Source organism: Megascapheus bottae, chromosome 4 (assembly GCF_031878675.1).
Source record: "Megascapheus bottae isolate mThoBot1 chromosome 4, mThoBot2.hap1, whole genome shotgun sequence".
Lineage (NCBI taxonomy): Eukaryota > Metazoa > Chordata > Mammalia > Rodentia > Geomyidae > Megascapheus > Megascapheus bottae.
The window spans coordinates 50,201,457-50,226,068 of record NC_143512.1 but is presented as its reverse complement, the minus strand read 5'-3'; the positions used below and the strand labels follow the sequence as shown (position 1 = coordinate 50,226,068).

Here is a 24,612-nt window from a genome sequence, read left to right as displayed (position 1 = left end):
AAATGTAGCACTCCCTTTCATCAAAATGGTAATTTTCATTTTATTTTAATGGTAAGGGGTAATGTTTTGATTATATTTGCTCATTTTCTAAATCCTCACAGTTTAATCTGAAATTGCTTACCATGTCCTTTTATTTTTGGATAGTTTAAATTCAAGTCTCCCCCACTTGTATTTTCTTCTGGTGGGGGTATCAGTCTGGGCCTGGGCACCGTCCCTGAGCTCCTCAGCCCAAGGCTAGCACTCTACCACTTGAGCCACACCACCACTTCTGGCTTTTTCTATGTATGTGATACTGAACCCTGGGCTTCATGCATGCTAGGCAAGTACTCTACCACTAGGCCAAACTCAAGATCCCTCATTCACACTGTGAAAGCTTTACTGCAGACATGATGTAACAAGTAAGGAAAGAGCAAGCTCTAAATAGAATCTTGGTTTGGATCTATTTAGAGGAAAGTGCTGCTTTTTCTGTTTTTTTGCTAAACCCATTACTATGGTATTATAGTAAGCCATGATTTCTGCTTATACATTTTTTCTTCACCTGTACCCCAAGTGATACATAATATTTTTTTTTCTTAAAAAGTTTTTGTCTGTTCTTAGCCCTCCAGATCATTTTACCGTTGGTTTGCGGTTTTCTAGATGTAACACCTATATGGATTGCTTTAAAAAAAATGTATTGATTCTGTTTTCCAATTTAAAGAGCCTAGGCATACTTGTGCTGTTGGATTTCAATGTGACTTAACCGTTCTGTTTATACAAAGTTTCTCACTTTTTCTCTTTATTTAATAGTCTTGTGGAACGCTCAGTACCTTGAGTTATTAGTTAATTCTTTCTCTTGTCTGTGTCTTGTGATTAAAGACTAACATATTTTTCTTTTACCTTTTTAACTTTTTTTTTTAAACTAACTTGGTATGTAAGAAGCCTTCCAAACATAACACTGAAGGTAATGTGGAAGTAGACAAGGTAAAACAAACTGTTCCTAAAGGCTTCCTTCTGCCTCTGAGAGAATCACTTCAGTGAACCATCAGTAAATGTATTTCTGTAGGTATTTGGTATAGTTACTTTTTTGGTAGATACTGACTAGATTAAAGAAGTTCCTTCCTCTCCTTTTTTTTTTTTTTTTTTTTTTTTTGGTGGGCCATGGGGCTTGAACTCGGCCTGGGTGCTTTCCCTGAGCTCTTTAGCTCAAAGCTACAGCCCTACCCATGGACCTGGAATGAATGAATGCCTGAGCTCTTCACTTCAAGACTACCACCCTATCCTTGAGCCAAACCCCACTTCCCACTTTCTAGAGGTTAATTGGAGATTCTCGGGTCATTTTGCGCCCAGGCTGGCTCTGAACCTTGATCCTCAAATAGCTAGAATTACAGGTGTGAGCCATAGCCCTGGCATTCCTTCCTATTCTTAGTGAGACAAAAGCCTTTGTTTCTGCTTTAGCTTTCTGTTACTTCAATTTCTTGAGATCATTAAATTATTATTACTATTATTATTATTACTATTATTGCCAGTTCTGGCACTTGAACCCAGGGCCTGGATACAGTCCCTGAGTTTTCTCAAGGCATGCACTCTACTATTTGAACCACAGCACCACTTTGACCCTTTTCTGTGTATATAGTACCAAGGAATTGAACTCAGGGCTTCATGCATGATAGGCAAGCACTCTACCACTAGGCTATACTCCAGGCCCACAATCAATAACTCATAAAGGACAAGGCTTGTCTTGGGCTCACAGTTTTGGAGGTTTCAGTCTTCACTGATTTTTCCCATTACTGAGCGCCTCTCTGGTGGCACAGTATATTATTGCAAAGGTTGTGTGGCAGAGGAAGCCAGTTAACTTCATGGCCAATTGTGAAGGACAGAAATTACTGCTAACTCACAGTCCCTCTCCTTTAAAACCATAACTCCAATGTCTTTAAACCTCATAATAGGTCTCTCCTCTTTAAATATTTTTGCTACCTTTCAGAAGTGCTGTATCGGGGATTGAGCCTTTATTTAGCACGTGCATCTTTGCAGGTATTCCAGATCTAAACAGCAGCACCACCAGTATTAGATTTTGAACAGCTTCCCCTCCCCCCTTTTTCTTGATGCTATTGTGATAGTCTCTGTGTTGTCCCTTTTTTCTTGCATTAGATGAGGTTTTTCTGTATTTCATGTTACTGTGTTAATGGCATTAAAGCACTGAAAGTGAATTATCATGTTTTTTTCTTCCTAGGTTAGTTACATTGGAAAACAGCCCATGTATCACACCAGAGTTGCTTCGGATATTTCAGAATATGTCACCTCTTCTTGGTATGTGTGAATACATAAACTGCTAATGTTCATTAATATAGCCACACTTTGGGGCTATTATAGCAAACTAAATTTTACCTTCCATTTTTATAAAAGTCAATTAATTATTCAATTATTCAAATAATTTTAATAGTATTTTGATAGTTCCTAGAATTTTTTATGTAATCTTTTAGAATAAAAATATTAGTCCTGGTAGAAATTTTGTTATAAAAAAAATCTTAAGAGACTGATTACAAATTACGCTTGATTTTTGCCTGTAAAAGTTGTTTGAAGAGTTCCATATCCTGTTTAAAAAGTATAAAACTATTTCTGTACAGCATGATTTTATTCAGCTTGTTATACAGAGTACAAAAGTACTTTTTCAAAAATAAGTTTTGTATATACTTCCATATTTGCCAAGGAACCACTGAAATTAAATAGTAGAAAGGATATACATATATATATATATGAATGTATATTGATATGGATATATGTAGTTTTAAACACCATTTATGAATGAGTTATGTAATCAGAAAGCTTAATGCACTCCCCTTCTCTATCCTCACCATATACTCACATGGTAGGCATGTGTTCTTTCACTAAGCTGTTATGTAATATGCTAGACAATAGCTCTACCACATGAACCATGCCACTGCTTCTTTTTTTTTTCTCCCCAGCATTACTGTGATGAATCTCAGCCTCATTAAGCAGGCATACTTACTCGAGTCACAATTCCAGTCCTTCTAGATTTTTTTCTTTTGTTTCGGTGACAGTCCTGGGGTTTCAACTGAGGGCCTGAATGCTCTCTCTGACCATCTTCTTGCTGAAGGCTAGCACTCTTTTTTTTTTTTTTTTTATTGTCAAAGTAATGTATATAGGGGTTATAGTTACATTCACCAAGTAGTAGGTGCATTATTTCTCACACACTGATACCCCTTCTCATGTTTTTGTCTCCACTTTCCCTCCTCCAACCCCTCCATCTTCTTGTCGTTCCCCCATTCCTTTCCTATTTCAAATAAACAGATAAATGTATATCACAAATATATCTAGGTAACAATATATCAGATACAGTAACAATATCAGATTAACCAAAGGGCTAAAAAAAGAGAAGGAAAATAACATAGTACATTAAGAACAACAATCACATAATACACATCTGTTGTTTCCACATCCTGAAGATTGGAAGTAGCGTTTGGCTCAAGGAGCAGAGTGGTAGCATTGAACTGAAAAGCGTAGCATTGAGCTGAAAAGCTCCAGGACAGCACCCCCTGACCCAGAGTCCAAGCCCCATGACTGACCAAAAAAAAAAAAACCACACATCCTGAAGATCCTTTCATTTAGCCTCATATGGCTTTATGTATCTAGGTTTTGAGCTATAGTCCTATGCTAGGAGAGTCCAAGGTTTGTACTAATTATGACAGATGAGGGAAGCCATTGAGCCTATCCCTTTGGGTATGGCTTACTTCACTTAATATGATTTTTTTTCTAAGTCTTTCCATCTCCTTACAAATGGGATGATATTCTTTCTGATGGCAGCATAGAATTCCATTGTGTATAAATACCACATCTTCAAATGGGGGCAATATCATTTTTTCCGATGGAAGCATAGAATTCCAATGTGTGTGTGTGTTATTCTACTTTGGAGTTTCACACAGGTTCTATGTGAAAAGATTTATTCAATACACTTAAGTTTCTGTGTGATGTTTGTACTAATTATTACAAATGAGGGAAACCATTGCGCTTATGTTCCTTTGGGTCTGGCTTACTCCACTTCATATGATTTTTTTTCACTGTTGGTGGGAGTGTAAACTCATTCAACCACTATGGAAAGCAGTATGGCGATTCCACAAAAGATTAAACATAGAAGTCCCCTATGACCCAGCAATTCCACTCCTTGACATTTACCCAAATGTCCAGAAACAAGGACATATTAAATCCACTACTAGCATGATGATGTTCATTGCAGCACTATTTACCATAGCAAAGATATGGAACCAACCCAGATGCCCCTCAGTTGATGAGTGGATCAAGAAGATGTGGTACTTACAGACAATGGAATTCTATCCTGCCATCAGGAAGAATCACATCGACCCATTTGTAAGGAAATGGAAAGGCTAGGCTAGCATACTTTATCACCTGAACCAGAGTTCCACCTCTGGCTTCTCTGGATGATAGGCAATAAGACTTTCATGGACTTTTCTGCCTGTGCTAGCTTACAACCTCAGTCATCAGAGTGCAACCTCTTTAGTATCTAGGATTACAGATGCAAGCTACGGACATCCAGCTAACTTTGGTTATTTTTTAGTTAGGGTCCTGCCCCTTTGCCTAGGCAGAATTGGAACTGTGATCCTCCTATTTTCACCTTTGGAATAGCTGAGGTTACAGGACTACATTTTGGCTCTTTGTGCTTCCTAAGTCATTTGAGCAAGCACCTTTGACTGGATACTAAATCCTTTACTAAATCCTTTGAGATTTAACTGGATTGTTTTTCCCAGTCCAAACAAGTATTCTGATGGTAGATAATAATCTTTTTTTTTTTTTTTGCCAGTCCTGGGCTTGAACTCAGGGCCTAAGAACTGTCCTTGGACTTTTTCTCGAGGCTAGAGCTCTACCACTTGAGCCTCAACACCACTCCCACTTTTTTCTATGTATATAGTACTGAGGAATCCAACTTGGGTCTTCATACATGCTAGGCAAGCCCTCTACCACTAGGCTAAACTCCCGGCCCAATAATCATTACTTTTTAAATTTTTGCTTATTAACTACTATTCTCTAGTATATAAAAACTTGGTTCCTTCTCCACCCACCCCTCACACCCTTGTGATGCTGGGAGTTATCTCCAGGGCTTTACTGTATTAGACTTTCCCACTAAACTGTATTCCAAGACTTAAATTATTTATTTTTTTTGACAGTCCTGGGGCTTGAAGTCAGGACCTGAGCATTGTCCTTGAGCTTTCTCAAGACTAGAACTCTAATACTTGAGCCACAGCACCACTTCTGGCTTTTTCTATTTATGTGGTACTGAGGAATCGAACCCCAGGTCTAAGTGAGCACTCAACCACTAGATCAAACTCCTAGCCCCATATTCTGGATTTTTAAGTATCACTTTGGTGGTAGAGTTGTTATGTATGAGAGTTTATCACTACAGCTTCACACCTAAATTTGGCTTATTCAAAATGCAAACGAAATGCATTCTAAGGCATTTAAGTAGAAAAGCACAAGAGAAAAATGATGTAATTATTAATAGCAATATCTGAATTTTTTGTTTGAGAGCTTAATTATATTGAGAAACTTTATCAAACGCAAAAATATTACTAAGGTTTATTGACACTTGGAAAAAGCAGAGCCACTCTTTAGAATTATTAGCAAATGAGGATTAAGACAGTTGTAACTGAACAGAAAACCTTGTCATCATTTGTTAGATTATCATGTCTAGATAATATGATTAATCCTTAATATCTTCTTTGAGGCTCCTTTTTAAATTTTTTTATTGTAATGTATAGAGGGGTTACAGTTACATTTGTCAGAGAGTTACAGAGAGGTTACAGTTACATTCGTGCATTACTTCTCACACATTGATACCCTTTGAGGCTTCTTTTCTCCCTCTTTCTCCCACTCCTTTCTCCTTTCCTTTCTTTTTCTCTTCCTGTTCCCTCCCCTCTTCATTATTTGTTGTGGTATGTGTAGTTGCACCAGTAATATTTTAAAAATTATAAATCATATCTCTTTATTATATGTTAGTATCAGTGTTATCTTCATTTTTCAGTATTGTATCAGTAATTGTTATCATTTGCAAAGAAGCTTTTTACATACACACGATTGCAGACATTTTTAATACCTGTTTTTATTATTTTTAAATAGTTGTACAAAGGGGTTGCTGTTGAACATACAGTTTACGAATAAAATATACCTTAATAACATCCCTGTCAACCTTTCACCTACCCCTCCCTACCCAGTCTTTCCATTACTATAAAATGACATTCCCTGACATACCCAACCAAGTGAAGCCATTCTTGGCTCCCAAATTATAAACTTTTTTTAATATATTTTTTATTGTAATTAATAGAAGTGTTACATGATATTTGCCAGATAAATGGTGCCTTTTTTTCCCACACAATGATACCCTTTCACATGTCATGGTCCCCATTTCTCTTCCCCCCTCCCCCACCCCTCATTTGTTTTCCCCCGTTCCCTATCCAATTTCAGATAACCAAATATAAATATATCCGATAAACTAATTATAAACTAATTATAAACAAATTATAAACTTTATACCTGGCTTATCACAGTGTTTGGCCAACAGTCAGTGGTTCAGTGTTGGTCTGCAAAGAAGGAAAGAAAGAAAGAAAAAAAGAAAGGAAGGAAGGAAGGAAAGACAGACAGACAGACAGACAGGAAGGAAGGAAGGAAGGAAGGAAGGAAGGAAGGAAGGAAGAAAGAAAGAAAGAAAGAAAGAAAGAAAAGAAAAGAAAAGAAAAGAAAAGAAAAAGTCTAGACCTTACTGGAAATGTTCCTTGAGGAGAAAAGGATAAATCTGAATTTTTCAGAAGGATAACTTTATTCAATATAAAGACCTCTTAAACATGTTTTTGTTATTGGTCATCATGTTATGTCCCTTTTCTCTGTAAAGCTGGTCTTAAGTGACATTTTGAGTTAGACATAGAATTGCCATTGTTTAATAAACAAACTGAAATTTTACATCTGAGTAGAAAACCTAATCACTTTTTTATGTTATGAGTTATGAATCCAAGAACAAGGCTAGTGTATTTTCCCAGAAAAGGCTTTTATGAGTTCTATTGTAATAGAGTGCGGCGCCCGGCACCCCTGACCAGCAGGGAAGAACGGACACCACCCGAGGATCCTTCTCGTATCACGCTTTATTGAAGAGTAACTTGATTGAAGGGAGAGCTGAAGCAGAGGGGCCCGGGGCAGGGAAATGCAGCTGCTTATAAACAATCAAGGAACACGGGGCTTTTGCCATTGGCTGCTCTGTTGCCAGGGTCATTTTAAAACTCGGGATTGGTCAGGCCTCTGACGTCATACGCGCAGACTCAGTGGAACGAGCAAAGGCTCCGCACTCACATACCAAATAAGGAGAACTAAGAAGTTGTTCACAAAGAGCGAGGCAGGGGACAGGCGCCGTCTTGTAATGTCAGCCGCTCCGGCTCCCCACAATAGAGTATCTAAAATACTTGTATCAAAGAATGACAGATTTTAGACATAACTGAAAATTCAGAGTCATGTTCTCATTAGTATAATATATAGGCTGTACATTCTCTTTTATCATTACTGTGTATATTGTACTGTATTACTGGATAAGAGGTAAAATCGGGTTTCATCAACATTACATTTAATTTTAACAATAGTTTGTACACTTGAAATGGAATGGCTGAATACATAGCCTTTTCTTATTCTGGAATTATGTAGCTAACATTTTCCTTTGGGTGTATAACATTTTTCTCTGTGTATATGCTTTTATGGGGAAGTAGATTTGAAGCACCAAGTTCAGGAATTGAGAATCTTCAAACATAATTTTTTGGATATCACAATATTTTTTATAAGACAGATCAGTACAAATGTTGAAAGATGTCATATTATTTGTAATATTAACAGTAAAATTTTAGTTAGAAATGAAAAGTTGAATAAAATGATTATCTTTTTCTTTTCAAAAGGAATAATCCTCAGAAAAAAATTGTAAAGAAAGTATGGCTATGTATGGTGACTCACTTGTTTAGTCCCAGCACCTAGGAGACTAAGCAAGATCCTTAGAAAGACCTTCTCTGAAAAGAAAGAAGGTTATCTAACTTCCTTTTTTAAAAAAATTGTTTTCTGAGTTTTGTTTGGTGCTGACAAATGGCTTGAATGGAGAGCATCCATTTGGAATCTTACTCCTTTTTTGCATTCATAGCTCCTATCATTCAAGTCATGCCTCCTGTTCCAACCTTTTGCTGATGAATTGGAGAGTCTCAGGATTTGTCTGGAGTTGGCTTCAATAAACACCATCCTCAAATCACATTCCCCCCTCCCCCCCAAACAGGGGGCTTGAACTTGGCCTGGGCACTGTCCCTGAGCTCTTCAGCTCGAGGCTACCGACCTACCCTTGAGCCACAGCCCCACTTCCCATTTTCTAGTGATTAATTGGATATAAGAGTCTCAGGTCCTTTTGTGCCTGGGCTGGCTTTGAACCTTGATCCTCAGATCTCAGCCTCCTGAGTAGCTAGAATTTCAGTCGTGAGCAAGCAGTCTGGCCTAGATCATATTTTTCTGAGTAGTTAGGATTATAGACTAGAGCCACTGGCACCTTACTTTGTTGTTGTTATCATTTGTTTGTTTTGTACAAGTATTTCACCAAGCCCATGATAGCCTCTAACTTCAGACTCCTGAGTACTGGGAGCATAGGTATTTACTGTCATGCTTGACTGTAACTTAGGTGTTTTGTTTCTTAGATTTTGTTTTTGTGCAGGTGTTGGGGCTTGAACTTGGGGCCTGAGCATAGTTGCCTAGTTTTTTGCCCAAGACCAGCACTTCACTTGAGCCACAGCTTTACTTCTGGCTTGTATGCCCCAGCTTGGCTTCAAACTACAATCCTCAATCTCAGGCTCTTTAGTATCCAGGTTTATAGCTTGGAAGTTTGTTTTATCTAAAATGAATCACTTCATGTAAACTTTTTTTAAAGTACATGTTGGAAATATTTTTAACTCATTCACAAATTAAGGAGATCACAATTTTTTTTTAAACTTTGTTAAAGTAGAGGCAGCCATATACTCTGATATCTGGACACTTTAGAAAATCATAAATCACACATAAGGTAAAAGAAAGATTACAATGGGTATTAAATGTTTAGAAAATATGATAGCTCCTGTAATCAAAGATTATAAACTGTGGGAGTAACATACAGTGATCATTAATAAAAAAAGAAAACAAGGTATAATGTTTGTAATATCCTTACTTAAATGCTTAACATTTTTATATTCTTATTGATAATATATTATGGCAAGCTATTCTATGCAGAAGCATCAGAAAGTGTTAAGAAAACATGTTTGAGAACCCAGGGGAAACGAATTTTTAACAGTGATTTCAGTGAGTTAATTTTATCTTTTTTATTACTGTTTTTACAGAATTAAGTTCAGACAATCTCAGAACTTGTTTTAAGATCATCAATGGTTATATTTTTTTGTCATCAACAGAATTTTTACAGGTATGTTGTTGTTTTTGCATTGTAAGAAAGTATGTGATTATTATTTTGGCTTTTGTTGAAAATCTAGCCTCAATTATGCCTTTTCACAATTGTAGATTGGTTTGTTATTTTGAAGTTGGGTGTGGATTCTCATTGAGCTTTCCTTACTCCTAGGCATGTGTGATCAAAATGAACTTTCATTTTATTTAATTCATAAAGTACCGTGGGTATAAATATATCCTTCCTTAGCAGCAAAACTTATCAGCAATTTATTTTTGTTAGGCTAAGTCTTTTTCTTTAGTTTTTAACTCTTCTCAGAAATTGTAACTTAAGATATATGTTTATACTTTTAATATCTGTATGTATGTAATGTAAATTATTATACATCCTGTTAAGTTTTTTCTTTTTTGATATAGATTCTATAGATTCTAATAGATATATTTGACTTTTTTGAATTTCAGACATATGCAGTAGGTCTTTGTCAGTCCTTTTGTGAGCTCCTACAGGAAATTACTACAGAAGGTCAAGTTCAAGTGCTCAAGGTATTGTTTTTTATCATCGACAGACTATTAAGGAATCCTATGTTAAATTCATTATCTTTGAGGTATGTTTTGGTTTGTGGAGCTGGAACTTCATTTGGAGTTGTAATGACATTTGCAAAGAAAGGACTTGATGTAGCAGTGGAGAGGATTTTTTTTTTTTTGGTAACGCTATTTAATTGGCTTAGTATCTTTACAATGGAGGGTTGCAGTTTGAATGTGCATATGTACATTATCTGGAAATCTTGTCAAAATGTAGTTCTGACTTCTAAAACTCAGTGATTAGGTTGCAGTACCAAGTTTGGTGAGATTATATTTCATAAAGAACCTATTCAACTATGGTTTCATAAATCATTATGTATTTATAAAGATACAAATCATTCATGTATATTGTAAGTTGCATTGTGAATTGAAAGAGAACCCACAGACATTGTTTTATATAGTGCATATCCAGTAGAAATTCAATTTCTAGCATACCAATACTTTGTCATTCTTTCCTTGCTTTGGTTTTCAAGCCAGCTGTGCTCTTTAAAGCACTTGAGTTCATTCTGCACTTTAGTTATATAAATCTGTTATATAAATGGTACATGAAAGGGTTGTATTGTGTGTTTGTGTGTGCACATGCATACACACGTATGTGTTGAAACTGAGACAAACTCAGGGCTTCAATTCTCCCTCTGCTTTTTCATTCATGGATGGCTCTACTACTTGAGCCAGACCTCTGCTTCTGGCTTTTTGCTAGATATATGGAGAGAAAGAGACTCCAGGATTTGTCTTCCTTAGTGGCTTCAAACTATGTTGCACATCCAGGCCTGGTAACTAGCTGGGATTATAGGCCTGAGCAATTTTTACCTGGAATATTAAGTAAGGTCTAACAATTGGTTATATAATATTTGAAGTCCTCTGTGTTCATTGTAATACATGTAAGAGATTAAGAAGAAAGGTTGGTATATTTAAACAATGTCAAGACTAAATGAGAATGAATCAAAAGGCTTTTTGCAAAAATGACTACAAATTTTTGAAAGATGGCTCATGAAGTATTTGGAATAGGCATCAGAAATGAGAAGATGTTCTAAAATAAGAACACTTTTTTCTTCTAGTAACTTCTGTTTAATTGTAGTCTCACAAAATGGTGGGAATATTAGCATAGCGTAAGAATAAGAATTGATATGGATTTCCAGGCTAGAATATAAAGCTCTGTGATGTGGGCAAGTGGTTCTTTCTGACTTTCCATGAGAAAAATGAGTGATGCCATTACTACTCCCTACAGTTATTTTAGCGTGCGTGTATGTGTGTGTACAGAGTCTGCCTTTGGCATGAAACGTGCTAATATACATGTATACTAAGGTTGGGAGATCTTTGGTTGTAGAAAAATGAAAGTAAATTGATCTAACATATTTTTCCTAAATAAGAGGTTATTTAAAATGAATAGGACATTAAGTTTGCCTTTAAAGATAGATGAGTTATACAATGGTCGCATATTATTATTGAGAATGGTGTTTCTTATCTGGCACTCCAATTGTATTTATTAATTTATTTTTACTTCTCAGAATAACGCAATTAAAATTATTATAATAAATTTAAAGCTTACATGTTAGTATCTTTAATAATATTAGTAACAGAGTTCTATTTCTGTGGGATGCTGATTTCTCATGAAGATCAGAGTTTGAAGCCAGCCTAGGCAGAAAAGTCTGGAGGAACTCTAATTTATATCTAATTAAGAAAAATCCTCCTGTTAGCAAAAAGCCATAGTAGAGGTATAGCTCAAGTGGCAGAGAAACCAGAGGTAGAGTTCAAACCCCAGAACTGGTGTACACACACACACACACACACACACACACACACACACACACACACACACGCAGTTTGCTTTTTATTGTATTTTATTATTGGGATAATGTATAGAGGAGTTACAGTTACATTCATCAGGTAATAGGTGCATTACTCCTTGGACCTTAATACCCCTTCTCATGTTTTTGTCCCTCTTTCATTTCTTTTTAATTGGAAAAGTGATGTTTATCTCCCTCATTTGTACTTCTTTTTTTTTTTCCTTGCCAATCCTTGGGCTTGAACTCAGGGTCTGGGTGCTGTCCCTGAGCTTTTCCCCTTACTTCTGCTTTTCTGATGGTTAATTGAAAATAAGAGTCCCTCATTGACTTTCCTGTCCAGCCTGACTTAGAACTGTGACCCTCAGATCTCAGCCTCATGAATTATTTGAATTAAAAATTGAGAATAGCTGGAAGTTTGGCGTAGTGGTAGAGTGCTTGCCTAACATGCCTGATGGTTTCAAGCAAGCTGATTTCACTAGGGGCGGAAACATTCTTCAGTTCCTGGGCATTAAAAATGCTCAAGATCAGGCAAAAAGCATTCTGCCGATGTAACTGGGGACTAGAGATTCAAGACTGGAGTGGGAGTCAGCTGGGTTCCCACAGTAACATGGATGTTAATGCTGAGTAGAGCACAGGGTTTTTTGTTTGTTTCTTTTTTAGGATCAAGGTTAATTTAATAATAGAGATACTAGAAATTTACATTAAATTAGCTGGTCACAAACCTCCACATGTAAAATATCTAGACATACTTAGTGTTTTCAGTTTTTGTTTTTGCTTTTTTGCAAGTCCTGGGCTTGAGCTCAGGGCATGAGCACTGTCCTTGGACTTTCTCAAGGCTAGAGCTCTACCACTTGAGCCTCTGCACCATTTCTGGCTTTTTTCTGTGTATGTGGTACCAAGGAATCAAACCCTGGTCTTCGCGCATGCTAGGCAAGCATTAGGCCAAAATCCCAGCCCTTTTTTTAATATTTCTTTCTTTTCTCTCTTTTTTTTTTTCTTTTATGTTGGTCGTGTGTTTTGAACTCTGGGCTTGAGCGCTGTCCCTGAGCTCTTCAGCTCAAGGCTGCTGCACTATCCCTTGAGCCACAGCACCACTTCTTTAAATCTTCTATACCACATACATAGAAAAGAAGCTGGAAGTGGTACTGTGGTTAAAGTGGTAGAGCTCTAGCCTTAAGAAAACCTAAGGAAGGACAGTGATCAGGTCCTGAATGTTCAAGCCCCAAGACTAGCCTCCCCATCCCCCCAAAAAATGAGAATGTAGCTGGGTGCTGGTGGCTCACACCTATAATCCTAACTACTCAGGAGGCTGAGATCTGAGGATCACAGTTCACAGCCAGACTGGGCATGAAAATCCATGATTTTTTTTTTTTTGCCAGGCCTGGGGCTTGAACTCAGGGCCTGGGCACTGTCCTTGGAACATTTTGCTCAATGCCACTTGAGTCACAGTGCCATTTCTGCCTTTTTCTGCATATGTGGTACCAAGGAATTGAACCTAGGGCTTCATGCACACTAGGCGAGCACTCTACCACTAGGCTATGCTAGGCTATACTCCTGGCCCCTGTTTTCAGATTTTTATGACATTGTTTGATAATAATGTGACACAAGTAATAACTGAAATTACTAAGAATTTAGCCTGGCTTGCTTTTAAGTAACAAAACTATTATAGATCGGACTTTAAAGAACTTTTATTTGGATCAAATAAAACAGATGAGATAGCACATACTTTTAGTCCCAGCACTCTGAGGCAGTAGTAGTATGAATCTGAGGCTAACCTGGACTAGGAAAGAAGACACCATCCCAAACAAAATTTTTTTTGTATTATTTTTTTATTAAAGAATTTATTATCATTGACTTTTACATCATATTTTAAATGATGTACTTAACAAGCAAGTATTCAAGATGGAAATCTATATACAATCACTGGCACTTAGATTTTAGAACATAATTAAAATTAGGCTGAGGGTTTGTATGTCATATATACATATTAATCTGTGTAATAAAACACTATGTCTCCAAACAAAAATTTTTAAATAAATATATTAACATGAAAATACAGGCTAACTCATTTGTCATAATCAGTAGAAACCTTGGGCTCTCTTAGCAGAGATTTGCAATAGAGCAAAACCTTGATACAAAAGGCCATATAGTAGGACACTGAATGAAAGGATCTCTAGGATATAGAAACATAAGCCATATAATGAATGATTGTTGTTCTTAAGGTACTATGTTATCTCTCATCTCTTTTGCTGTCCCTTGGTTATTTCATATTGTTACAGTATCTCACTTTGTTACCTGATACATTGGATATATTTGTATTTGGTTATTTGAAATTGGATAGGGAACGGGAAAACAAGATGAGGGGTAAGGGTGGGGGTGGGGGAAATGGGGACCAAGACATGTGAAAGGGTATCAATGTATGGGAATTAATGCACCATCTATCTGGTAAATATCATGTAACCCTTCTATTAATTACAATAAAAAATATATGAAAAAAAAAAAGAAAATACAGGCTAAGCATTCCTAATCTGAAATCTTAAAGACAAAATACTTCAAAACCTGAAAGTTTTAGAATGCCAAAGTGACACTGCAAAGAGAAAATTCCATACCGTAAGATATTTTCTAGCATAAAATTATTAAAATAATAGATAATATTAACTTCAAGCTACCAAGCACAAGGTTTTGAGTTTCAGTTTACCTTATAGTTACAGTTTCTGGAAAATTCCTTGTGTGTAAAGATCAAGCAAGTTCTGGGCATGCCAGCTTGAATTAGTCTAATAATGTCAGGTTTTAGTTAACACATTGATTCTCCCTTTGAGCTCTTTATTCTCCAAATGTGCATGACTTTTCTTTAGTGTTCTGAATTGATGTAATATTGTACTTCTGTGTGGCTTAATGTAATTCATTATATGTGACATTGATTGTCTCCTGATTTTAGAAGCAGTCTCTTTAGGCTGTATGAAAAAGTATATGAATGTTCTTTTCTTGTAGGTAAAATAAATTGTTCAAATAAGATTAGGAAATTGGCATTTTAATTTCTTAGGTAGACATGCAACCAACCTTATTTTCCTTCTTTTCAGACTTTAAGTTTTAGTGTCTCCTTTGTTCTTTGTAAAGGTATAGATGGTTCTGCTATTTCCTGTCTTTTTTTTTTTTTTTTTTGCCAGTCTTGGGCTTGGGCTCAGGGCCTGAGCACTGTCCTTGGACTTTCTCAAGGCTAGAGCTCTACCACTTGAGCCTCAGCACCACTTCCAGCTTTTTGTCTATGTATGTGGTACCAAGGAATCGAACCCGGGTCTTCATGCATGCTAGGCAAGCACTTTAACCACTAGGCCAAACTCCCGGCCCCTTTCCTGCCTTTTTTTAGGAAGAGAGATGGGGAGGTAATATGAGAGAATCTTGTTGCTTCTCCGATTTCTTCATTGCTACATTAGGATTCTGCTTTTTTTTTTTTTTTTTTGCCTGTCCTGGGCTTGAGCTCAGAGGCCTGAGCACTATCCTTAGACTTTCTCAAGGCTAGAGCTCTACCACTTGAGCCTCAGCACCACTTCTGGCTTTTTTCTATGTATGTGGTACCAAGGAATCGAACCCAGGTCTTCGTGCATGCTGGGAAGCATGCCAAACTCCTGCCCCCCCTTTTTTCCTACTTGCATCTTTCATTCTCCTTGTCTTTTGAAAACTGTATACCCCGGCGCCAAAATCGGTATGTTATGTTCTTCCTGGGATTTAAGGAGAGAATGGAGTTAAATTTGTGTTCAGCAATCAGCAGGTGACCTTATATTTTATTCCTAGATAGACTGACTGCTGAAATTTACCTTTGGGACTTAGTCTACTAGCTTGTCTACCTGTTGTCCATATTTATATTTCTTTTCTCAGTTCTTTTTTTCCAGTCCTGGGGCTTCAACTCAAGGCCTGCACTGTCCTTAGGCTTTCTCAAGACTACCAGTCTTCCACTTGAGCCACAATGCAACTTCCGGCTTATTTTGTGTATGCTGAGGAATCAAACCGAGGGCTTTCTGCGTGCTAGGCAAGCAGTCTGCCACTAGGCCATGCTCCCAGCCTCAGTTCTTTCTTTTTTTTTTTTTAGTTAGCTATTGAAGTTAGACTTCTTAATGCTTCTTGATATTAATAAGCAACTGGCTTTTTTTTCCTAAAAAATCCTACTTCTTACTAGAAAATACAAGCTTAGACTGTAGAAAAAGATTTTCTGTATTTAGTAGTTTTTGGCAAAGGGACATTTTCTTCACTGCTTGCTTCATGTTAGGGAGATTGCTGACCAGCCATGTATACTGGAGACGTTTTGTAAATTCAAGAACACATCTTTGATTATCATAGTGTTTGGAACATGCTGTTGTCCCATAGTGAGCCTTTCAGCCTAAAGAATGGTTGTGCACAGTAAACAGGATATCCTCAGACACACCATTAAAATTCAGAAGGGAAATCCAGCTCTGTCCTCAAGTTAGACCCTGCCTACAGCCGTCTCAGATGATATCTTTTATTTCCTACCTCTCAAACCATTCAGCTAAAAGCATAGATTACTTTGTCCTTCTTGCTCGCCTTGCTGCTTTCTTCCATACTGAGTTCATAAATAAAACAAAAGCAACAAAATGAATTTCACTACATTCTGAATTTCATACTTTCTCATCTTTGTTACATAGGAGACATCTCACCAATGTGAAAGTAATTTCTATTTCAAGTTTTGTTATGTAACTATGAATATATAAGGCTAGTTATTTAATGATAAATACAATTTGTAATTTAATTTAGTTTTTCAGATTTAATAAATTTACTAGATTTACTTTTTGACAGTCAGTGTTATATTGTAATTTACCATTTAACTATTTAAAACAAGCTGGATGCTGATGGTTCTTGTTTGCAATTCTACCTACTTAGTAGGTTGAGATCTGAGGTTTGAAGTTCAAAGCCAGCCTAGACAGGAAAGTCTAGGGAGACTATCTCCAGTAAAAGAGCAAAAAACCGAAGTAGACCTATGGTTGAAATGGTAGGGTGCTGGCTAGCCTTGAGTAAAAAATTTCAGTAACAGTGCCCAAACTCTGAGTTTAAGCCTCCATGTGCGTACACACACACACACACACACACACACACACACACACACACACACACGCAGGCACGCATGCACACACGTACATGCATGTACATAGACTCGATACCTTTCCTGCTTCTGTTAGGACAGCATTTTCTAGGGATTATTCCTTTATAGTATAAGGGTAAGAATTACATTAATTGGGTATTACACGTTATCACAGTGTGATTAAATATAATTTCCTGCAAATATTCTCAAATTGCAGTTTTTATAGATCATTTCTTAAAAAGTGTATCTAGTATTAGTGTTCTGCATACCTAATGTACTTTTATGTAGTCTCACGTTTGGTGTGTAATACTTAATTTAGTTCATTTGTTTATTTTTCTTAGTGTTTTGTGATAAACAATGACTTGCTCTGCTTAATATTATCAATCTGTCTTTCTGCTTTGTAGGTTGTGGAAAATGCGCTTAAAGTGAATCCAGTATTAAGTCCACAAATGTTTCAACCAATTCTACCCTGTGTTTTCAGAGGAATTATAGAAGGGGAGGTAAGAATTCTTTCATAAGTCTGTCGGATTCTATTGTTCTAGTTTAAGTATTTATCATTGCCAAGACTATGCATCTTTAATTGATAAATATAAAACAAAAGCTATTATCATTTTGATTGTCTTAAGTTTTCAGAATAGTTATGTAAACCTTTTCCCCCTTACACAAGAGTATAAATTTCATTTTGATATCTTCTTTTACTCACATGTCTGTATATTTATATACTTCTGATTTGAAGTAGTATTTAATGATTTAATTCTAATACCTGACTGCTGAGAACATGAGTGGAGAATATAGTCTTTCATGCTCTCTCTCTCCTCCCCACCCTCTCTTACTCCCCTCCCCCCCAACTAGGCCATACTCCCAAGCTGGGAATATGTATATTTTTGTAGATTGAATGTATGAAACTTGGCACAGGTTTGGGGGATTTTTTTTTTTTTATTTTGGTTTTGTTTTCTGGCGCTATAGTTTGAACTTTCTGCGTGTTAGTTATACAGTCTTTCACTTGAGCCACTTTCCTAAGCCTGACTACTGGAGGTTTCGCAGTCCATCTGCTCTTAAGATTTATCTAATTGTATGTGAGGAGTAGTCAGTTTAAAACAAGCTTGCCATTGATAAATAGTATTTCCTTTCTGCTAATGACATATATAACATAAAGATTCACATATTACCCATGTAGCATATGAACTTACTAGAACTCGGGTAGTATTGATGAGTCAGTCGGAGGAAAAGGAACATCAAAGAGAATGATATTTTATATTATTGCTAGTATGTTATTAGTGATTTGATTATTTGTTCTTGTGCCTTAACACAATTTTACATGTGGTATGTTTTAATTGTACCAGAGGTATCCTGTAGTGATGTCCACATATCTTGGAGTTATGGGTCGTGTCTTACTACAAAATACTAGTTTCTTTTCTTCACTTCTTAATGAGATGGCACATAAGTTTAATCAAGAGGTAAGAATCCATATTTGAAGAGGTTTTTCTTTGTTGTTGTTTTCAATGAACTCTAAGAATTTATTTATTTCTTCTTTCATTTTTTCTCCCTTTGGTTTATCCCCTTTTGTCACATATTTGATTTTGGTGCCCTGTGTCTTGTATGTACATTTATCTGATTTGGAGAAGAGAAGGGGAACAACAAAATGAGCAGACAAAGGACAAAGGGAGAACCAGTGCCACAGCGAAGCCCACAGGACAATATACTGGAAATGAACTAACTTGGGGAGAAGAAGGGGAAGAAAAATGAGGCAGGAGTAACAATGTTTGATAAGAAATGTACTCATTATCTTACTATGTAATTGTATCCCCTCTGTACATTACTTTGGCAATAAAATTAAATTTTTTAAAAAGTAAAGTTAAAAAAGAATTTATATTTCTTGGATATTCAGGAAATAAATTTGAAGTAGTATATAAATTTGAAATAGTTGATGAAATCAGGAATCTGAAGTTCTTTTGAGGCATTTAAATCATTAATAATTTGAGTTGTACCTATTACTGAGAATAGAAGAAAGGAAGAAAAGTCTGTAAATCACAGTAGACAGTTTCACATTTTGCTCCCACTCAGATGATTTTATTTTGTTTATAAAATAGAATTTTTAATTGTTTTGGTTAATTTCTTTTCTCTCTCTCTCTCTCTCTCTCTTTCTCTCTCTCTCTTTCTCTCTCTCTCTCTCTCTCTCTCTCTTTCTCTCTTTCTCTCTTTCTCTCTCTCTCTCTCTCTCTCTTCTCTCTTCTCTCTTTCTCTCTTTCTCTCTTTCTCTCTTTCTCTCTTTCTCTCTTTCTTTCTTTCTTTCTTTCTTTCTTTTTGCCAGTACTGGGCCTTGAATGCAGGGCCTGAACACTGTCATTGGGCATTTTCGTCAAGGCTAGCGTTCTACCACTTGGGCCACAGCACTTCTGGCTTTTTTCTATATATGTGGTACTGAGGAATAGAACCCGGGGCTTTGTGCATGCTAGGCAAGCACTCTACCACTAGGCCAAACTCCCAGTCCACGGTTAAATTTTTTTTTTTTAATGCTGAATCTATTTCGGGGGAGAGTGGCAATCTTGGGACTTGAATTCATTGCCTGGGCATTGTCCCTGAGCTCTACTGATCAAGGTTAGCATTCTGACCTTTGAGCCACAAGATTATTTCTGGTTTTCTGGTTGTTAATTGGAACTAAGAGTCTCATGGACTTTCCTACTGGAGCTGGATTTGAACAATAATATTCAGATCTCTACCTCCTGAGTACTAGGATTACAGGCATGAACCACCAAACCTTGTGTTACTTGCTTTTATAACAGTGTGTTTCTGAATCTTTCTTAGTAGCTATTTATATCATCTATATCCATGCTTTCCAAATTAAATTTGAAAGGAGGGCATAGTGGTATAAATAAGATGTGAGCAAACTGAATTGATTCATGATATATTTAGTATCTTGTACCGTGGCCAAAAAATAAAGAACCAAAAACCCAACAAATAGTTCTATTTATAAGGTAGTTATGTGTGTGCAATATAATACGCTGCTCTGATCTGTTAATAGTTATTGAAAATAATACACACAAAATTTTATTTCATTCTTAAGTTATAACTATCAGCTACTAATAGAATATATATATCTGTTTGGCAGGACTCAGATTCCCAAACCTTGAAATGATATTGTGCTTTTTTCATAGTAGTTGCAAGTAATCTACTGTGACAGTATTCAAGTTTATTCTTCCTTGTTAACCAAATCCCGAACCTCCTCTAGTAATCTCTTCCCTCTATGTAGATCTGTTTGTCCTACCACCCCTTATTAATTCACAATTTTCACTATTGATTGATGATTTATTACATGAAATTACTGCATAGAGATTTTGAATCGTTTTTTTTTTTTTTTTCTCCCAGTCCCGGGGCTTGAACTCAGGGCCTGGGTTCTGCCCCTAAGCTTCTTTTGCTCAAGGCTAATCACTTGAGACACAGTGCCACTTCTGACCCTTTCTTGTTTATGTGATGTTGAGGAATTCAAACCAGGGCTTCATGCATGATAGGCAAGCACTCTACCACTGAGCCACAGTCCCAGCCCTGAATATTTTTTTCTTATCTAGTGCAAATTCAGGTATTCATTTCTGTAGTTTGCTGTAGTTAACATGGGAAGTTTTGGCCTTTGACAGTCATTATCCATAAGTAAAAAGTTTCAAATATTTTGAGATACCCTCTTTTTTTTTCAGATGGACCAGCTTTTAGGAAACATGATTGAAATGTGGGTTGATCGGATGGATAACATTACCCAGCCTGAAAGAAGAAAGCTTTCAGCTTTGGCTTTGCTTTCCCTTCTGCCATCTGATAATAGGTGAGGAAATATTTTCTTAAATTAGTTTCTGTAAAGCATCAAAATATCAATACAACCTTTAGTTATCAGTAATGCTGTTTGGCTTTGGGCAGTGTTGCTTTTGTGTAGGTGCATGCTAATTTTGTTCATAGATAATAATATGGCAAGTGTTGATCTTGTTCTAAAAATGAACTTAATGGCATACTTACTCTTTAGTGATGTAGGCTGTAATTTAACTTGGTTATATTTTCAACTTACTTTTATTCAAATACCTATATTTTGTAATGACCAGATTTAATTACCTTAAGTTTTTTTTAAATATTCAGTACACTTCCTAAACATATAAAATATGGTAATCCAAACATATTAGTTAATTATTTTACCTTTTAATTTGTTTTTTTTTCTTTTTTTATATATTTTTATTGTAATTAATAGAAGGGTTACATTATATTCACCAGATAGAGGGTGCATTACTTCACATACATTGATACCCTTACTCATGTCTTGGTGCCCATTTCCCTCCCCTCACCCCCACCTCTCATCTTGTTTTCCCCCTTCCCTATCCGGCTTCAAATAACCAAATACGCATATATCCAATATATCAGGTAACAAGGTGAAATACTGTAACAATATGAGATAGCCAAGGGACAGCAAAAGAGATGAGTGATAACATAGTACATTAAGGACAACAAAGAGGAATCTTAAAATTTTACATTATAGGCCTGGAGTTTGGCTGAGTGGTAGAGTGCTTGCCTAGCATGCAGGAAGGCCCGCGTTCGATTCTTCAGTACCACATACATAGAAAGCTGGAAGTGGTGCTGTGGCTCAAGGGTAGAGCTCTAGTCTTGAGAAAAGTCCAAGGACAATGCTCAGGCCCTGAGTTCAAGCCCCACAACTGGCAAAAAAAGAAAAATATTGTCTGGGTATTTTAAAGTTTTTAATTGGTGAAGTAAAAAATCCATTTAAATATATGTATTTAAAATAAAAATGAAAATCAAATATCTCTTTAATCCTCTTCTCCAAATGACTTTTTATTCCATAATAAAATATGTTAAATAGGGAAACAAGTTTATTTTAATAGATTTGCTTTTTATAAAAAGTTAATTCCTAAAAAAGTCATATTAAGTGAAGTAAGCCAGACCCTAAGGAACATAGGATCAATGGTTTCCCTCATTTGTAACAATTAGTACACATCTAGTGCTCTCCTAGCAGAGGATCACAATAGCTCAAAACCTAGATACATTAGGTCGTATAGGAAGAGACTAAATGAAAGGATCTCTTTACCTTTTAATTTGAATTACCTATAAAACAGCTTGAATTTCTTTTTCTTTATATAGATAAAGTCATTGTGCTATACAAATTTGCTTAAATGTTTATTTCTGTAACAAATGCAAAATGCTTTGATTTCAACATTTAGATAGTGAATAATCCTTTTCATTTTTAATAGATGTTTTTGTATTACCCATTTAAGCTTTTGTTGTACTTTAGCAAGTTTGTAATTTGATTTGTTAGTCAGGAATTTTCATCTGTTTTGTGTAGATTTTTGAAAGTTGTGATGGATGACAGTTATATCAAGGTTGTTTTGAGCAAGTTTATTAGGATCTTGTATGAAACATTCCTCTTAAAAATATATTTTCCTTTTTTTGGTCAGTAAGCTTCATTTTATCAGTGTACCCTATACCTGTCTTATTCATTGTAGATTCCAGATTTCTTTTTAAAAATATTTGTTTATTTAGTGGCAGTCCTAAGTCTTGAATTCAGGGCCTAGATGTTGTCCAAGAGTTTTTGTGTTCAGGGCTGCTGTTCTACCATTTGAGCTGTAGCTCTACTTCCTGCTCTTTGGTTGTTACTTAAAGATATATTTCATAGACTTCCTTGCCCAGGATGGCTTCAAACCTCAGTCTTTAGATACAAACCTCCTAAGTAGCTTGGATTACAGGTGTGAGTCACTAACACCTCGCTCTTTTTTTTTTTTTAATACTTTTAGTTCGTACATGCAAACAAAAATTTACAAATTAATGGGGTACCATGCAGTGTTTCAGTGCATGCATAACTTAGTATTTACATTAAGTCATTAATTCTTTCTGGAGAAAATTCTTATAATCCTTTCTTCTTGAAGCCCATTCCTCGTTTGTGTTTGTGAATATTAATGGTGCATTCTCCCATTGACTTTTTCTTTTGCTGTCCTTATTTGTAGGAGGCATTCTTCCAAACCCCTGTTTTTTGTTCCTGTATTTAACCCAAAAGCATACTTGAAGGCAGATATTGTGTGAAAATATATTACATTAGATTTTTAAATCTTAAGAAAACTTTAGAACATACATTTTTTTAGTGATAGATTAGTGGTATATGTCCAGTTTGATTTAGAAATTATTTTCTTAGTGCGTTATAATTTACAAAACATAGGTAATCATTTTGTCTGTGCAATGTAACAGATAATGATTATCATGTACTTTAAATTTATTGCTCATTTAATTCTTGAAACAGTTGGATGGGTTATAGGCATAATGACCTCTTTTTTTTTTTTTTGTCAGTTGTAGGGCTTAAACTCAGTGATTGGGCACTGTCACTGTCACTTGATCAAGGCTAGTGCTCTGTCATTTTGAGCCATAGCCCTGCTTCTGTTTTTATTTTTCTTAATTTTCTATCTATCTATCTATCTATCTATCTATCTATCTATCTATCTATCTATCTATCTATCTATTTTTGCCAGTCCTGGGCTTGAACTCAGGGCCTGAGTTAGATCTCTACACTTGAGCCTCAGCACCACTTCTGACTTTTTCCTATGTATGTGGTACCGAGGAATGGAACCTGGGTCTTTGTGCATGCTAGGCAAGCACTCTACCACTAGGCCAAATTCCCGGCCCCTGCTTCTGGTTTTTGAGTGTTAATTGGAGATAAGGATCTCACTTGGACTTTTCTGCCCTGGCTGGCTTGGAACTGCAATCCTCAGACCTCAGCTTCCTGAGTAGCTTGGAGTAATTATAGACATGAGTCACTGGCGCCTGGCCATGGTGACCACTTTATCCTAAGCAAACAAGTACTTAAAATGTTACATAACATTTCTCAAGAAAGAAAAATACCATACACTGGCCCTATTTATGCCAGGACATCTTAAGCCTCTTCTCTAATATAAAGTAAAAATATTAGGATTATTTAGAGAAAGCTCAAAATGGAACAGGCGTGGAAGTGAAGAAACAAAGGATTAGGTTATGTAGTTCGGTACTGGAGTGCTATCCTAACTTGTTCAGTGCCTTGGGTTTGTGATAATTTTGGTTAGTTTTCACATAAGAGATCTTATTTGTAAGAAATGTTAAATATAAAAACTATAAAGATTTTATTTCTAAGCAGTACTTATTCATATTAGGAAAAGTAAAAAAAAACATTCTGCAATACTACTTTATGAAAAGCTACCTTTAGAGATCTATATCCTAGTCATCTTAGGTTGAACTTTTTATCCTTCCTCTGCCGTTTTCTTAGTAATAGAACACATACCCCCAACTCGAGCACATTCTCTCTCTCTCTCTCTCTCTCTCTCTCTCTCTCTCTCTCTCTCTCTCTCTCTCTCTCTCTCTCTCTCCCCCCCCCTTCTCTCTCTCCCTCTCTCTTTCTCTCCCTCTCTCTCCAATAAATAAAAGGCTTTTTCCACTCTACCAAACCTTTAAACCATTTCAATAATTTATGTACAACTATATATCATCTACTCAGAGCATATTTCTTGATGTGTTACAGTAGTCAGTATTTTCACTTTTTCAGAACTATTTGAAACTTTTAAAAGTATACAATGTAGCAGTATTTGTGTTCATTATTCTAGATGTTTTATTTTACCTTTTGTTTTAAAAGGAATAAACCCTAACTTTGAAGTTCCCAATATATGTCCTAAACAAAATAAATTTTTATACATTAAAAATGTTAATTCA

The 24,612-nt window shown here is 36.0% G+C and overlaps 1 protein-coding gene across 7 annotated transcripts in view; it reads left to right on the top strand.

The window, feature by feature from the left end:
- The window catches only part of Ipo11 (importin 11), a 121,588-nt gene that overhangs the window by 73,529 nt on the left and 23,447 nt on the right, over window positions 1-24,612 (top strand). For 6 of the 7 annotated variants that reach the window (XM_090331881.1, XM_090331878.1, XM_090331880.1 and 3 more), the window contains 6 exons: window positions 2,210-2,286; window positions 9,384-9,463; window positions 9,904-9,984; window positions 17,307-17,402; window positions 18,246-18,359; window positions 20,592-20,713. In XM_090331881.1, the coding sequence (XP_090188007.1) occupies window positions 2,210-2,286; window positions 9,384-9,463; window positions 9,904-9,984; window positions 17,307-17,402; window positions 18,246-18,359; window positions 20,592-20,713 (570 nt within the window). Of the gene's footprint in view, window positions 1-2,209; window positions 2,287-9,383; window positions 9,464-9,903; window positions 9,985-17,306; window positions 17,403-18,245; window positions 18,360-18,527; window positions 18,684-20,591; window positions 20,714-24,612 lie in introns of those variants that run through there. The other variant, XM_090331883.1, reaches the window with a different exon arrangement.